The following is a 16,911-nucleotide window of genomic DNA, read 5'->3' as shown; positions in this document are numbered from 1 at the left end:
CGATGAAGGGCTTTTCAACTTGAGCTTGAATTTGAGAACTTCATTTTTTTTCTCTCCTTGGTTTATTTTATTTCAAATGATTTATTGGACAGAAGCGGAAATCAAGCAGGCAGAAGGAGGAAATAGGGGAAGAGACAGGGAGACAACTGCAGCTCTGCTTCACTGCTTGTGAAGCTTCCTGACTAAAGGTAGGGGCAGGGAAGGGAGCTTGAACCCCAGTCCTTGCACACTATAACACATGTGCTTAAATAGGTGTGCCCCATCCAGCTGCGTTCCCCTACAGTTCCCACCTGTCTGGCTATCTCCTCTTATAACAAACCCAAGATCCAGAAATATATATACATATATAATTTTTTTCCTAGTGGAGCTAAGACAAGGAATCCAGAACTGAAATACTGAAGCAAAGGGAAGCCCAGACCGAAACCAACACCTCAGACGCTGGCCCCTGCAGACCAGGCCCTGGTAGCCTCCCACCTGTAGGACTCTGCCAGAGAGCTCTGGGCTGCAGAAGACCCAGGACGACCACAGGGCTCACTGGCTACTGACAGGCCATGTTCAGTGTGTTCAGTGACACTGAGGAGGACAGGCACGAGGGCTTGAGGTGCTGTCACCGTGCTGGTTCTAAGTGTCTCCTCCTCCTCCTCCTTTTTTTTTGCCTCCAGCGTTTTCGCTGGGGCTTGGCTGGCACTATATATCCACTACTACTGGTGGCCATTTTTCCATTTTATCTGCTAGGACAGAGAGAAATTGAGAGGGGATCAGGAACAAGAGAGGGAGAGAGCATCCCCCTGCAGGTGGGGAGCCAGGGACTTGAACCCAGGCCCTTGCACTTAGTACTATGTGTGCTTAAATGGGTGTGCCACCACCCGGCCCCTGGTTCAAAGTGTTTCCCACGGTTCTGTACACATCAGCAGCCTGGTGGTGTGGGTACAATGACAATTCCATCTCACTGCCACAAGGCAGAGCCTTGGAGAGAATTTTCCACAGGCCGTACTGCCAGAAAGTGAGAGAGTGGGGGGTTTGAATCTGCTCAGGCTTGTGTACAAAGTCCTGGTGTCTAATCATTGTGCCACACTGCCCTGTTGCACAAAACAAAAGCAGATACAAACAGCAAGCCTTCCTACGGACACAGCGGAGCCCCCAACCCATCCAGCGGCAGCCTGGGAGAGCAGGGCCTTCCCGGTGTGGGGAGAGAATGTTGGTCACCTGCTACCCAGCTCCTTCTTAAGAAAAAAATGCCAAATAGATGCACAGTGCAGATGCCACTGGAGTCTTTGCATTTTCAAATAAAATCCACATCTATTGAAATCCCTATGAAATCTTAGGACCTCGCCTTGACAGACCCACACCCCTGGGTAATTCCCAGTCCCAGAAAGTCCCAGAAGCAGCCCTCCCCCAGGGTCACCTCCACTGAGTGACAATTATCATGATTTTCCACTGTCAATTAGCTGGGCTTGTCCCCAGATTTTCTGTCAGCGGATGCCTCCAGCCTGTGTGCTTTTGTGTCTGGATTCTCTCCTGGGCACAATGTCCCTGCCAGCTCAGGGGGGACTACTCCACTGTGGCGCTGCTGCCCGTCCCTTCTCCCGCTGAGAGAAAGTTGGACGGCTTCCAGTGCGGAGACATTTCTGAATACGCGGAGCCTAAGCCCCCATGTCCTCGTCTTTCTGCAGGCTGCTGTTTACATTTCGCTTGTGTAAATACCGGAGAATGGCATTGACGGACCCGAGGGTGGAGACAGGGTTAACTTCATTAGAAAATGCCAGGCCAGGGGGGCGTGTGGGGGTGCGTCGGATTAAGCACACATAGTATAAAGTGCAAAGATCCCGGTTCAAGCCACCGGCTCCCCACCTGCATGGGGGGGAGGTCGCTTCACAAGCGGTGAAACAGGTCTGCAGGTATCTTTCTCTCCCCCTCTCTGTCTCCCCCTCCTCTCTCGATTTCTCTCTGTCCTATCCAACAACAACAATAATAATATCAACGACGCTAAACAACAAGGGTGACAAAAAGGAAAAAAATGGCCTCCAGGAGCAGTGGATTCATAGTGCAGGCACTGAGTCCCAGCAATAACCCTGGAGGCAAAAAATAATAATAAAGAAACTGCCAGGCCATCTCCCCCCACCACCACCCCGTGTCCCTTCCAGTACCACTGGTCGGTCACCAGTGAGAATCCTGTGCTCTGCTTGGCCCGTCTGGTATGTGGCATGGTCAGCCTTTCTCACTGGCATAGTTCCATTGGCATCCACACCCCTGGCAACCAGCAATGCCAACACTTATCTCCGTGCCTCTGGGCTGTCTGTCCACCAGTCATCTCTTTCGATGACTTTATTCAAGGTTCCTGGCCCGTTTCAGTTGACTTTTCTCCCTCCCTTGAGCTTCAGGAGTATTTCATTCAGGACAAAAATGCTTTGAGCATCTATACTTCATAAATATCTTGTGGTGTGGCTTAAAAAAAAAAAGAGAGGGGAGTCGGGCGGTAGCGCAGCAGGTTAAGCGCACATGACACGAAGTGCAAGGACCGGCTTAAGGACCCCGGTTCGAGCCCCCGGCTCCCCACCTGCAGGGGAGTCGCTTCACAGGCGGTGAAGCAGGTCTGCAGGTGTCTATATTTCTCTCCTCCTCTCTGTCTTCCCCTCTCCTCTCCATTTCTCTCTGTCCTATCGAACAACAATGACATCAATAACAACAACAAGAACTACAACAAGAAAACAAGGGCAACAAAAGGGAATAAATAAATAAATATTTTTTAAAAAAAGAGAGAGACAGGTTTGATAAAAGAATGGGTCCTGAGGGGCTGGGCAGTGGTGCACCCAGTTGATTATATGTGTTACAGTGCTCAAGGATCCAGGTTCAAGCCCCACCTCCCCACCTGCAGGGGGGAAGCTTCACAGGCAGTGAGTGAAAGAGGACTGCAAGTGTCTCTCTGTCTCTTTACCTCTCTTTTAAAAAATATATTTTTTAATTTATTTATTATTGGATAGCGACCGAGAGGAATTGAGAGGAGAGGAGGAGATAGAGAGGGGAGGAGACAGAGAGACACCTGCAGCCTTGCTTCGCTATAGCTTTCGCCCTGCAGATGGGGACTAGAAGCTTGAACCCAGGTCCTTGTGCACTGTACATTACAGTGTGCTCAACCAGGGGCACTACCACCTGGCTCTTTCTCTTTCTATCTCCCCGTCCCCTCTCAATTTCTTTCTTTCTCTATCCAATACATATACTAATTAATTAATTATTTTGAAATCATGTGTCCAGAACACTGCTGTGGCATAGGTAAAACTGAGGCTCCAGTTTGGTAGGAGCACACAAATCCTGCACCCCAGCTCCTCAGCGGCTCTCTGAGAGATTCTGTATTTGCTGAGACCCTCTTTCTCTTTCTGGTGTGGGTGGTGTTTGGGGCTCGGACTTCACTACCCAGACTGACTTTTGCAGATAGAAACAGAGGAGAAAGTGAAGGACCCCACAGCACCAAAGCCTCTCCTCCTCCAATCCCCTCTCACTGGTGCAGTGAGTCGGGGGCCAGGATCTGGCTGGGGTCTCGTGCATGACAATGCAGACAACCACAGTCTCATTTGCTCAGTCCGTGTCCTAAGAAAACTTTGCAGGGGCCGGGCGGTGGCACACCCAGTTAAGTGCACATAGTACGAAGCACAAGGACTCGCACAAGGATCCGGGTTTGAGCCCCCAGCTCCCTACCTGCAGGGGGAGATGCTTCACAAACTGTGAAGGAGGTCTGCAGGTCTCTCTCTTTCTCTCTCCTTCTCTATCTCCCCCTCTCCTCTCAATTTATCTCTGTCCTATCCAGTTAAGAAAAAAAGGAAAAAAATGGTCTCCAGGAGCTATGCTGGCACCAAGCCCCAGTGATGACCCTGAAGGCAAAACTTTGCTTTTCTCTGGATGAAGATGTTTTCCTGTTTTCTGTTGCTTTATAGACATTTCATTTACATACAAGGTTTAAGTTCCATCTCAAGTATGTCTGCATAGGTATTATATATGCAGAGGTACTGTGTATTTTTTAAAATTTCTTTATTGGGGATTAGTGATTTACAGTCAACAGTAAAAAACAATCGTTTGTACATGCGTAACATTTCCCAGTTTTTCACATAAGAATACAACCCCCACTAGGTCCCCCTCTGCCATCATATTCCAGGACCTGAGCCCTCCCCCCCCACCCCAGAGTCTTTGACTTTGATGCAATACACCAGCTCCAGTCCTGGTTCTCCTTAGTGTTTTCTCTTCTGCTCTTATTTTTCAACTTCTTTGAGTGACATCATCCCATATTCATCCTTCTCTTTCTGACTTATCTCACTTCACATGATTCTTTCAAGCTCCATTCAAGATGAGGTAAAGAAGGTGAATTTTAATAGCTGAGTAATATTCCACTGTGTATATAGACCACAACTTTCTCAGCCACTCATCTGTGGCTGGACACCTGGGTTGTTTCCAGGTTTTGCCTGTTATAAATTGTGCTGCTATGAACACAGGTATGCACTGATCTTTTTGGATGGGTCTGTTTGGTTCCTTGGAACATGTCCCCAACTCCTAGTAGTCTTAATAAAACTGTGCTCTCCCCTGCCAGAGGAATCTCTTGGGTAGCCTTTTCTGTTATCATCTAGATCATTACTGCTGTCATTTCAGTAGGCATTGCTGCTATTGTTGATTCATCATGGGGAAAAAATATGTTGAATGCAGTCTTCAGCATTTCTTGTTATACTTAAAGTACAGCATTATACAGCAAATATGAAAATGTGTGATTCTGTACACAGGTTATGTAAACCTTGGCTTACCCAAAATGTCACTACAAACCTTTCTGTACAGCAGAGTTTAGTATCATACTACTCATGGCAGTTGGTCCTCGGACTTTTAATTCACACTTTGTAAGATGCTCAGAAGCTTTCTGAATCATGATAGGAAGATTAAGGTCATTTTTCTCCTTTGTTTTCTCCTCTTAAGACTACAGACTTGGGGAGTCGGGCAGTAGCGCAGCAGGGGCAAAGCTCAAGGACCTGCGTGAGGATCCAGGTTCAAGCCCCAGCTTCCAACCTGCAAGGTGGTTGCTTCACAGGCAGTGAAGCAGGTCTGCAGGTGTCTGTCTTTCTTGCCTCCTCTCTGTCTTCCCCTCCTCTCTCCATTTCTTTCTGTCCTATCCAACAACAACGACATTAATAACTACAACAACAATAAAAAAACAAGGGCAACAAAAGGAAATATATATATATATATATATATTTATTAAAAGACTGCAGACTTACTTCACTGCTGTCGCCCCTCACTGTACTTGGTGTTGATAATCACACCTTTCTGGGACCAGGTGGTGGTGCACCTGGTTGAGCACACGTTACAGTGCTCAAGGACCCGGGTTTGAGCCTCCGGTCCTCACCTGCAGAGGGAAAGCTTTGCAAGTGGTGAAGCAGGGCTGCAGGTGTCTCTCTCTCTCCCTCTCTATCTCCCCTACCCTCTCGATTTCTGGCTGTCTCTATCCAATAAATAAAGATAATAACAAAAATTTTTAAACCACACCTTCTTTTATATTTATTTATTTTCCCTTTTGTTGCCCTTGTTTTTTATTGTTGTCGTAGTTATTATTGTTGTTGTTATTGATGCCGTTGTTGGATAGGACAGAGAGAAATGGAGAGAGGAGGGGAAGACAGAGAGGGGGAGAGAAAGACAGACACCTGCAGACCTGCTTCACTGCCTGTGAAGCGACTCCCCTGCAGGTGGGGAGCCGGGGGCTCTGCCCGCTTCCTGTCACTGCCATCCCATGTCCCCGCAGAGGGAAGAGGCGCGGCGGGAACACATCCAGCTGCACATGGAGGGCGCGCTCAGGGCGCGCGACCGCGTCGGGGTGCAGGACTTCGTGTTGCTGGACGCGCACACCAGCGAGGCCGCCTTCCTGGACAACCTGCGCAAACGCTTCCACCACAACCTCATCTATGTGGGTGCCTGCCCCTCTGTGGGTGCCCTGCAGGCCCGGGCCGGGGCGACGGGGCGGGGCGGGGCAGGGGTCCGCCTTGAGGACTCAGGATTGCAGCCCCAGGAGGGACGCACAGGGTCAGCTCACAGGTCACCCCAGCCTTTGTGTTAAGGCCTTTTATTATTATTATTGAGAGGGATGGGGGATAGATAGATACACCTGCAGACCTGCTTCACTGCTTGTGAAGCTTCTCCACTGTAGGTGGGAAGTGAGGGCTCAAACCAAGGTCCATGTGCACGGTGATATGTGCATTTATCCAGGTGCACCACCGCCTGGCCCCTGTGTTAAGGTTTAAATGAACACCAGAGACCAGTTTGAACATGCCTGCCCCCGACTCCCCAATGGGGTTCTTTTATTGTTCATTTATATATATTTTTTCTTTTCTTTTTTTTTTCTTTGGCTTGTTTTTTAAAACAACAGTCTCCACCCTTGGCTGTATGTCTGTCCTCACCTTAGCTTCAGGATAGCAGAGACCCCACCTGCCTTTGTTTTTCTGATGGAGACAGAAGTAGGGAGATGAGGGAGAGAGAGAGAGAAAGAAAGAGAGAGACCTGCAGCCCTGCTCCACTGCTTGTGAAAGCACCCCCCCCCCCCACGGATGGAGGCCAAGGGCTTGAACCTGGTTCCTAGCACCCAGTAACCTGTGCGCTCAGTCTGTTGCACCACTGCTGCGTGTGTCCCTGGTGCTGAAGGGGCCTGTGGATGTGCAGTGCGAGGTTCCTTTGCTGTGGCCCTGGAAGCCCTCATTGGAGCCCGGTCCATTCTAGACCTACATCGGGACCCTCCTCGTGTCTGTGAATCCATACCAGGAGCTCGGGATCTATACCGTCAGCCAGATGGAGCTGTATCAGGGCGTCAACTTCTTTGAACTTCCACCACACGTGTGAGTAGCACCCAGAAGGTCCAGGAAGCAGAATGTTTCTATATTTGTTCCATCTCTTTCTTCTTCCTACTCATCTATCCATCCATCCACCCACCCACCCACCTGTCCATCCACCTGTCCATCCATCCATCTGCCTGCCCATCCATCCATCCATTCATCCATCTACCTGTCCATCTCTCCATCCATCCACCCACCCACCTGTCCATCCACCCGTCCATCCATCCATCAGCCTGCCCATCCATCCATCCACTCATCCATCTACCTGTCCACCTCTCCATCCATCCATCCATCCATCCATCCATCCATCCATCCATCCACCTATCTATCCATTCATCCATCCATCCACCCACCTATACATCCACCTATCCATCCATCCATCCATCCATCCACCCACCCACCTATACATCCACCTATCCATCCATCCATCCATCCATCCACCCACCCACCTATACATCCACCTATCCATCCATCCACCCACCCACCCACTCCACCCACCCCACCCACCCACCTATCCATCCACTTATCCATCCATCCATCCATCCATCCACCCATCCATCCACCCACCCATCCACCCACCCACCCACCTATTCATCCATCCATCCACCCACCCACCTATACATCCACCTATCCACCCACCCACCCACCTATTCATCCATCCATCCACCTATCCATCCATCTCCCTGGAACATGTTCATTAGGTTCTGAATTTCAATTATTCTTGTAAACACAAGTCACTCCAAGTAGTAGACAACATTGGCAGGTCCTGCTCAGATCTCAGCTTAATTTCGTGAGAGGTAGGATCTTCCTGTTAAATGAGAAAGAAATCTGTGAGGCTTCTTCTATGGGGAAATCATTGCTGGAGTGCCACCTGCCGGTGCCTGTGAGTCACTGCAGCCAGAGAGAATGCCCACAGAGACTTTAGCAAGGCTCTATCTAGATGCCTAGGACATGCACCTGTCAGCCTGGTTCACGTGTCATTTGTTGAATTCCCAAACTCCCCCTCCCCCAGTTGACTTCTGGGTGGATGGTTGGGCTTGCCTTCATCTACTTTGGGACTCAGCTAATCCACTTCCCACAGCATCTATTAACGTATTTTAAAGAATTTCATATATATATATATATGTATATATATATATATATATATATTCCGTTCTGCTGCCCTTGTTGTTTTGTTGTTGTAATTATTATTGTTGTTATTGATTTTATCATTGCTGGATAGGACAGAGAGAAATGGAGAGAGGAGGGGAAGACAGAGAGGGGAGAGAAAGATAGACACCTGCAGACCTGCTTCACAGCCTGTGAAGCGACTCCCTGCAGGTGGGGAGCTAGGGGCTCAAACCGGGATCCTCACACTGGTCCTTGTTCTTTACACCACCTGCGCTTAACCCGTTGCACTACTGCCCGACTCCTTATTAATATATTTTAATGTATTTATTTTCCCTTTTATTGCCCTTGTTTTTCATTGCTGTTGTAGTTATTATTGTTGTTGTTGTTGGATAGGACAGAGAGAAATGGAGAGAGGAGGGGAAGACAGAGAGGGGGAGAGAAAGACAGACACCTGCAGACCTGCTTCACCACCTGTGAAGCGACTCCCCTGCAGGTGGGGAGCCGGGGGCTTGAACCAGAATCCTTACTCCGATCCTTGTGCTTTGCGCCATGTGCACTTAACCTGTCGCTCCTCCTATTAACATTTTTATCAGCATATAACCTTGGGAGAATTTCACACCTTGGTTTCTCATCTTGGAGATAAAACTCTTCTGCCAGGTTTTACCGCCATGGTTCCTAAAGGTATCATAGAAGTTTTAGAATCCTTTAGAGTGCCCTGTATGCACAATTAGGACTCTGGCTTTTGAGAAATTGGCCTCTTTTAAAGATTTATTTATTTCATGAGAGAGAAGCGGAGAGAGAGCTCAGCTCCAGTATATGCTGGTACTGGGGTCTGAACCTGGGGCAGCGGGGGCCTCAGGCATCTGTGTCTGCTGCACCATCACTGGGCTTTCTCTCCATTTCAAGACTTAGCCACGAACAAGAGAGAAGGACCCAGAGCCACTCGCCGGCATGTGGACCTCATGTTTCCAAGTCCCGTGGCCTTTCCCTGTGTCTCCCCCTGAGCTGCGAAGGACCTCTGCAGATCTATCAACTTACTTTCTATTTTGTCATTGCCAGGGCTTCACCCATCTGGGCTGATTCTTTCAGACAGAGGCAGAGATAGAGACAGAGAGATAATCACAGTACCAAAACTTCACCAGTGAAATAGGGACTAGGCTTCACCCTGGATCACATCTGTGTGGACGAATTATCTTGATGGTTCTACTGAGTCATTTGATACTTAGATATGTAACTGTCAAATTATTTAGTATGGGGAGTCGGGCAGTAGCACAGCAGGTTAAGTGCATGTGGCGCAAAGCACAAGGACCAACTCAAGGATCCCGGTTCGAGGCCCCGGCTCCCCACCTGCAGGGGAGTCGCTTCACAGGCGGTGAAGCAGGTCTGCAGGTGTCTGTCTTTCTCTCCCCCTCTCTGTCTTCCCCTCCTCTCTCCATTTCTCTCTGTCCTATCCAACAATGACATCAGTAACAATAACTACAACAATAAAACAACAACAAGGGCAACAAAAGGAAATAAATAAATAAACAAATAAATTTTAAAAAATTATTTAGTATGTAAGATGCTATTTCTACCTGCAGTTCCTAGAAGTTCTCTTTGGGATATACTTTGGTCATTGATTCATTCATTGATTTTTTTTAAAAAATGTATTTATATTTTATTTATTATTGGATAGATACAGAGAGAAACTGAGAAAGAGAGGGAAATAGAGAGGGAGAGAGACAGAGAGACACCTGCACCCCTGCTTCACCACTTGTGAAACTTCCCCCTGCAGTTGGGGACCAGGGGCTTGAACCCGGGTCCTTGTGCACTGTAGTGTGTGCGCTTAGCCAGGTGCGCCACTGCCTGGTCCCTGATTTTTCTTTTTCAGATAAGTTTGATTTAAAAAATTTCCATTTATTCCCAAATTATTTTTTATTTGATAGGACAGACAGAAATTGAGAGGGGGAAAAATTAAAACAAAATAAAAGAAATTAAGAGGGGAAGGGGGAGATAGAGAAGGAGAGAGAAAGACTAGGAGAGACACCTGTAGCCCTGTCTACTACTCACGAAGTTTTCCCCCTGCAGATGGGGGCTAGAGGCTTCAACCCAGGTCCTTGCCACTGCTAATGTGTGCCCCACCGGCTGGCCCTAGTTCTCAGATTCTCAAAGTCACTCTAGTTTTGCTATCTCCTACAGTGTCCATGTGATGGCTGGGTAGGTGGGGTCTGTTCTCTGGGCCCCTGAGCTGCAGTCAGGATCGGCTTCCTGGAGGCAGCATCCTCTGCCCTTCTGGGCTGTGTTAGTGGGGTTGACAGCCCAGGGCAGGACTCTGACGCCCCTCCCCACCCCTCCCTTTCCCATCCCTCCACGGCAGCTATGCTATCGCGGACAATGCTTACCGCATGATGTGCTCGGAGCTCAGCAATCACTTCATCCTCATCTCCGGGGAGAGCGGGGCCGGCAAGACCGAGGCCTCCAAGAAGATCCTGCAGTATTTTGCGGTGACCTGCCCCATGACCGAGTCTCTGCAGGTGGCCCGTGACAGGCTGCTGCTCTCCAACCCCGTGCTGGAGGTATGCTATCCGTGGAGGAGGGCCTCTGTCACTGAGGATGGGACTCTGAAGCCCGCAGGCCTGGATGCCCATCCTAGAGCCGCCCACACTGCAGAGGCCACGTTCTCAGCTGGTTCCCACTTTGAGGGTTGGGGCAGCTCTACACACAGCACCCCCTCTCAGAGGTTTGGGAATAAAGGAGACAGAGCACAAAGCACTCAGGACCTGGGTTCAAGCCCCTGGTCCCCATCTGTAGGGGAAAGCTTCACGAGGGGTGAAGCAGGGCTGCAGGTGTCTCTCTGTCTCTCTCCCCCTCTCTATCTCCTCCTTTCTCTCAATTTCTGGCTGTCCCTATTCAACATATAAATAAAGATAATAAAAAAATACTTTATTTCCCCCTCTATTTTTATTCTCCCATCTGTGAAAGTCGGTGTCTGCCATTGAAGGACTTTTCCCAGCATGCCCTTGGGTTGATCAGCTTCCTCTGGTTTGGGGTCAGGAATGTGGATTCAAGGACACTGGGTGACTAGTGGCTTCAGCCTCTCATTACCCCCTCCCCACACCCCCATGCCCCCCAGGCTTTTGGAAACGCCAAGACTCTCCGGAATGACAACTCCAGCCGATTTGGGAAATACATGGACATCCAGTTTGATTTTAAGGTACCCTGACTGGCCTCCTTTTATTTATTTATTTAAAACTTAATACTTTTTGTTTTGTTTTTAAATTATCTTTATTTATTTATTGGATAGAGACAGCCATAAATTGAGAAGGAAAGGGGTGATAGAGAGGGAGAGAGACAGAGAGAGACACCTGCAGCCCTGCTTCACCACTCGTGAAGCTTTCCCCCTGCAGGTGGGGACTGGGGGCTCGACAAGGTGCGCCACCACCTGGCTCCCTCTTATTATTATTATTTTTTAATTTTTCATTTGATATTAATAGTTTCTTACAAGACTATAAGACGAGAGTGTTCCACACTGTCCAAAGCTCCTTCTTCTTCTTATTATTTTTTAATTTTTCATTTGATATTAATAGTTTCTTACAAGACTATAAGACGAGAGTGTTCCACACTGTCCAAAGCTCCACACCACACCACACCCACCAAGATTCTTTATCTCACCCTCCTACCTCCCACAGATAACCACACAAGTCTTACAGTTTGTTTTCTTCTGTTTTGTTTGATTTTTTTTGACAAGTTCATGGTAATCATATCTCTAGATTCCACATATGAGTGAAACCACCTGGTAGTTGTCTTTCATCTTTTTATTTCACTAAGCATCATCACCTCCAGTTCCATCCATCTTGTCCCAAAGGATGCAATGTCATCTTTTTGATGGCAGAGTAGTATTCCATGGAATATATATCCCATAATGTCCTTAGCCACTCATCTGATGATCTGACCTGCCTCTTAACTGGCTCCCGGGGCCCCAACCTGAAGCACCCCCAGGGAGGGAAAGTGCTTAGTGACTGAGATGGAAGAGCCTCTCTCGGCTTCCTGCCAGATGGGGGAAACACAAGAGTTCACGGTGAGCTCAGGGCAGAACCCCCAAAGTCTGCTAAACACCAGGTGTTGGAATGGGGGGGAGTGTCCTGGGAACCTTAATCCGCTGCTGGGGGGAGGTGGGGATGCTGGGAGGACCTTTCAAGAAAGCACTGTCTCCTGAAGGTGCTCACAGGGTTAAAAATAGAAACACACACCCCTGCTGCCCCCGCCCCAGATTCCCGCCTGGGTGTGTGACACGGAGGGAGAGAACTGTGCCCTGCAAGGGGTGGCCGTGACAGCAGCACATGGCCACCACAGAGGGACCCGAGGGACACTGTCCCACACGAGAGCGTCACCATACCTTGCCCAGGGTGTGTCCATCCACAGCCCGGGCCCAGGGATCTATTTTTGGGGGGGTGCCGAGTCTGCCCGGCCAAGCAGGCCTGGGGAGTGAGGGGGGGCGATGGTGACAGGCTGCGTCCTGCCCGCAGGGCGTCCCCGTGGGCGGCCACATCATCAGCTACCTGATCGAGAAGTCGCGGGTGGTGCACCAGAACACAGGCGAGCGCAACTTCCACATCTTCTATCAGCTGCTGCAGGGCGGCGGCCATGAGCTGCTCAGCCGCCTGGGTCTCGAGCCGGACCCCCAGCTCTACCGCTACCTCTCACAGGTGGGGGACCCCGTGGAGTGGGGCCATCAGAACTGGGGCGGGGGCTGCTGTAGGAGGTTCCCATCACCAGTTCTACCATCTGGCTTCTTTCTTCTTTCTCCCTTCCCCTCTCCGTGATTTCCTCTTTCCTTACTTCCCTGACTTCTGTCTTCGTCCGTCTGCCTGTTTCCTTCCCCTCTCGTGCTCTTCCTTGATTTAGCATGGCGTTTCACTGTTATCAGATCCAAGCTGGGGAGGCAGCATCACGGTTCTGCAAGACTCTCTTGCCTGAAACTCTTGAGGCCCCAGGTTCAATTCCCAGCAGCACCATCAGTCAGAGCTGAGCAGTGACAGTGCCCTGGTCTTTCTCTCTTTACTTCTCTCATGAAAATAAAAAAAAGCCAGGTTCCCGGTTCGAGCCCCCGGCTCCCCACCTGCAGGGGAGTCGCTTCACAGGCGGTGAAGCAGGTCTGCAGGTGTCTGTCTTTCTCTCCCCCTCTCTGTCTTCCCCTCCTCTCTCCATTTCTCTCTGTCCTATCCAACAACAAAGACAGACAACAAGAATAACTACAACAATAAAACAACAAGGGCAACAAAAAGTGAATAAATAAATAAATATAAAAAAAGAAAAAAATGCCAAAAAAAGAAAGAAATATTACAAAATTCTTGTATTTCTGCACCTCTGTGTAATATCCCACCCACCACACACAACACACTCCACCTACCCCCTTCCCTCTCCACTTCTCAACCCCCACTGCTCTTGAGCCCACTTTCTCTGACAGAGAGGCAGAGACAGGGAAAGACACCATAGCACAGAAGCTTCCCCTGGTGGGGGAGGTGGGCAGGGGACACCAGGCTCAAAATTGGGTTGAGTTCATGGCAAAGCAGGCCCCTCCCAGGTGAGCTGTCTTGCTGGCCCTGCCTCATGTTTTGGTGGTATTTGTGGGGACAAACATCATCCATTTATTTATCATGCCTGGCAAGAACCATTGCAAAGAACAAGCAAACAAAACAACCACACAAACATCTGACCAAAACCACACACGCAGATATCAGCACCAACATAAGCCTTTGGAAGTTTTCCTAGATTCAAGGTAAATTCAGAATACATTTGGGGAAGTCGGGCGGTGGCGCAGCGGGTTAAGCGTACATGGCGCAAAGCACAAGGACCGACATAAGGATCCCGGTTCGAGCCCCCGGCTCCCCACCTGCAGGGGAGTCGCTTCACAGGCGGTGAAGCAGGTCTGCAGGTGTCTGTCTTTCTCTCCCCCTCTCTGTCTACCCCTCCTCTCTCCATTTCTCTCTGTCCTATTGTAACAACAGTGACATCAATAGCAACAATAACTCCATAATTAATTTTAAAAATTAAGTGATTAATTAATAATTAAATAAATAAAATTAAAAACAAAATACATTTGGAAAAGGTGGGGGCAGAGCAGTGACTCACCCAGTTGAGCACAGACATTACCATGTCCAAGGACCTGAGTTCAAGGCCCTGCTCCCCACTTGAAGGGGGGAAGTTTTATGAGTGGTGAAGCAATGCTGCAGGTGTCTCTCTCTTTCCCTCTCTATCTCCCCATCCCCTCTAAATTTCTTCCGTTTCTGTCAACAAAAGAAAAAAAATAAATATTAAATAAATAAAGGGCAGCAATGTGCTTGAAAATTAGAGGAAGGGGTCAGGCAGTGACACATCTGGTTAGTGCACACCATTACCACACATAAGGACCCAGGTTCAAGTCCCTGGTCCCCATCTGCAGGGGGAAAAGCTTCACGAGCAGTGAAGCAGGGCTGCAGGTATCTCTGTCTCTCTCCCTCTCTATCTCTCCCTCCCTTCTCAATTTCTCTCTGTCCTGTCAAATACTAAAGAGAAAGAGAGAAAGGAAGAAAGGAAGAGAAAGAAAGAAAGAAAGAAAGAAAGAAAGAAAGAAAGAAAGAAAGAAAGGAAAGAATAATGGTGTCTCTTCACAGTTGACAACATCCTAGAACAAGCTTGTCGTGCTTGTAGAGAGAAAACTGTTGATTTAGAGCCGGGGATTTCCACACCCGACTTCCCCTAGGGAAAATGTGTCCAAGTGACCGAGGGCTCTGCCCCCAGGGTCACTGTGCCAGAGAATCATCTATCGACGACAAGAATGACTGGAAAACCGTCTCCAACGCCTTTTCCATCATCGACTTCACTGAGGACGACCTGGAGGTAGGGGCCTGGGGCCGAGTAGCCAGACTCCACAGAGGCAAGCCCCGCCCGACTCCTGGCGCTGTTGGCTCTCAGACCAGTGTGGCCGCTCTCAGTACAAGCAGGTCCCAGCCTTGTGGGGGGTGGAGGATGACAGCACATCAGAATGAAAACTGGGCCAGGCCTGGGAGTCTGCCCTGTGGAGACCCCTGCTCCCCACCACCATCCTCTGCTGGCCTCAGAGGCTGACTCTGGACAGGGGGGCTCCTGGGGTACCAGCCATCAGTCAGGAGCGCTGTTGGTCCTCCCTGCCCCATGTCTGTGCCCACCTTCTAGAACCTCTTTGGAATAATTGCCAGCGTCCTGCACTTGGGGAACATACGTTTTGAAGAGAACCCACAAGGCTGTGCCATTATCCCCCACAGCCATGAGATTAAGTGGGTCGCCAAGGTGAGACCCCCACAGAGCGGGAGCCCCCGGGGAGTAGACAGGGGCCTCAGGGCCGTGAGCATTGGGGTGGTCTTCGTGGGTGGGAGGCAGTCAGATACCCGCATCCTGGTGGTTAAACACACTGTTCTCTCAGCTGACTGCGGTGAGGAAGGTTTATGTAGGAGAAGGGGAGAGGGGTTTGACTGAGAGAATATCGGGGTTCACTGGGTGACTCTCTGGTTCCCAGCTCCTGGGGGCCCCGCCGTCCATCCTCCTGGAAGCTCTCACCCACAGAAAGATCGAAGCCCAAACTGAGGAGGTGAGGCACTGGGGTGGTGCCTTGTAGTAGGTAAGGGGGCAGGGGGGCACCCTGAGGGAGACCACAGCCCCACCATGACCCAGCTCCTGCAAGGATCCCCAGCCTCCGTCTCCCGCCACCTCACAGCCCAGCTGTCTGCCTCCCACTTGCCTTGGTATTCCCTCTGCCAAGGAGCCTTCCCTCCCCACCTCACCCACCCCGCACCCCCCGCCAGGAGCCTTGTCACAACTGTGTCTCCTTCAAGGGATTCCCTTCCACTTGCCACCCACAGAGGCTGGGGCAAGCTGGTCTGGGTCAGGGCTGTCTGCTTCTCAGAGCCTGGCTCACGGGACCCTCAAGAAATAACTGTAGTTTCAGGCAGTACAGCAGGGAACTCACATGCCTGAGGCCCTGGATTGGATCTCACTGTGTTTACCACAACTGACAGTGCTCTGGCCATCCGCATACACGTACAGCTGTTTATTTATTTTTTTTAATTCCTTTATTTGATAGGACAGATAGAAATTGAGAGGGTAGAGGGACCAGATGGAGGTGCACTCACTTAAGCACACTCAGTACTATGCGCAAGGACTCGAACAAGGATCTCGGTTTGAGCCCCCATTCCCCACCTACAGGGGGAACGCTTAGGAGGGGTGAAGCAGGTCTGCGGGTGTCTATCTTTCTCTCTCCCTCCTTATCTCCCCCTACTCTTTTAATTTCTCCCTGTCCTATCCAGAAAATGGAGGGAAAAAATGGCCTCGAGGAGCAGTGGATTTGTAGTGGCACCGAGCCCCAGCAATAACCCTGGAGGCAAAATCCTAATGATGATGATAATAATATTAAAAGAAATTGAGAGGGAAATAGAGAGGAAGAGAGACAGAGAGACATGTGCAGACCTGCTTCACTGCTCATAAAGCTTTCCCTCTGCAGGTGGGCAGCAGGGGCTTGAACCTGTGTCCTTGTGCATGATACCGTGTGCATTCAACCAGGGGCACCGCCACACAGCCCCCTACACATCAAGCTATTTTTAAAGTGTATTTTGTTTGCGTCACTTGAGAGCGAGAGAACTCGGAATACCTCTGGGGTACACGCAGTGCCGGGGATAGAACTGGCAACCTCCAGCTGTCTCACCTGCCACAGAGGCTGTGTTCTCTCTTTTTATTGTATTAGACAGGACAGAAAGAAATTGAGAGGGGTGAGGGAGATAGGTAGAGAGACGACAGAGAGACATCTGCAGACCTGCTTCACCACTTGTGAAGCTTCCCCCCTGCAGGTGGGGAGTGGGGGCTTGAACCCGGGTCCTTGCACTTGGTGGTGTGTGCACTCAGCCGGGTGCACCACCTCCACCCGCCCCCCCCAAAGATCTTGAAGACGAAAAGTCATAGC

General features: G+C 49.8%; 1 protein-coding gene across 1 annotated transcript in view; it reads left to right on the top strand.

Annotated features, from left to right (window-relative positions):
* The first annotated feature begins 5,758 nt into the window (after window positions 1-5,758).
* Window positions 5,759-16,911, top strand: part of MYO1H (myosin IH) — a 34,050-nt gene continuing 22,897 nt past the window's right edge. The window contains exons 1-8 of the mRNA XM_060192564.1: window positions 5,759-5,932; window positions 6,739-6,854; window positions 10,318-10,516; window positions 11,074-11,154; window positions 12,467-12,646; window positions 14,721-14,819; window positions 15,135-15,248; window positions 15,475-15,546. Coding sequence (XP_060048547.1) covers window positions 5,759-5,932; window positions 6,739-6,854; window positions 10,318-10,516; window positions 11,074-11,154; window positions 12,467-12,646; window positions 14,721-14,819; window positions 15,135-15,248; window positions 15,475-15,546 — 1,035 coding nt within the window. The remainder of the gene's footprint in view (window positions 5,933-6,738; window positions 6,855-10,317; window positions 10,517-11,073; window positions 11,155-12,466; window positions 12,647-14,720; window positions 14,820-15,134; window positions 15,249-15,474; window positions 15,547-16,911) is intronic.

Source organism: Erinaceus europaeus, chromosome 6 (genome assembly GCF_950295315.1).
Source record: "Erinaceus europaeus chromosome 6, mEriEur2.1, whole genome shotgun sequence".
NCBI classification, from domain to species: Eukaryota; Metazoa; Chordata; class Mammalia; order Eulipotyphla; family Erinaceidae; genus Erinaceus; species Erinaceus europaeus.
Note: the sequence above shows the minus strand (reverse complement) of the source record. Positions and strands in the feature narration are given on the sequence as shown.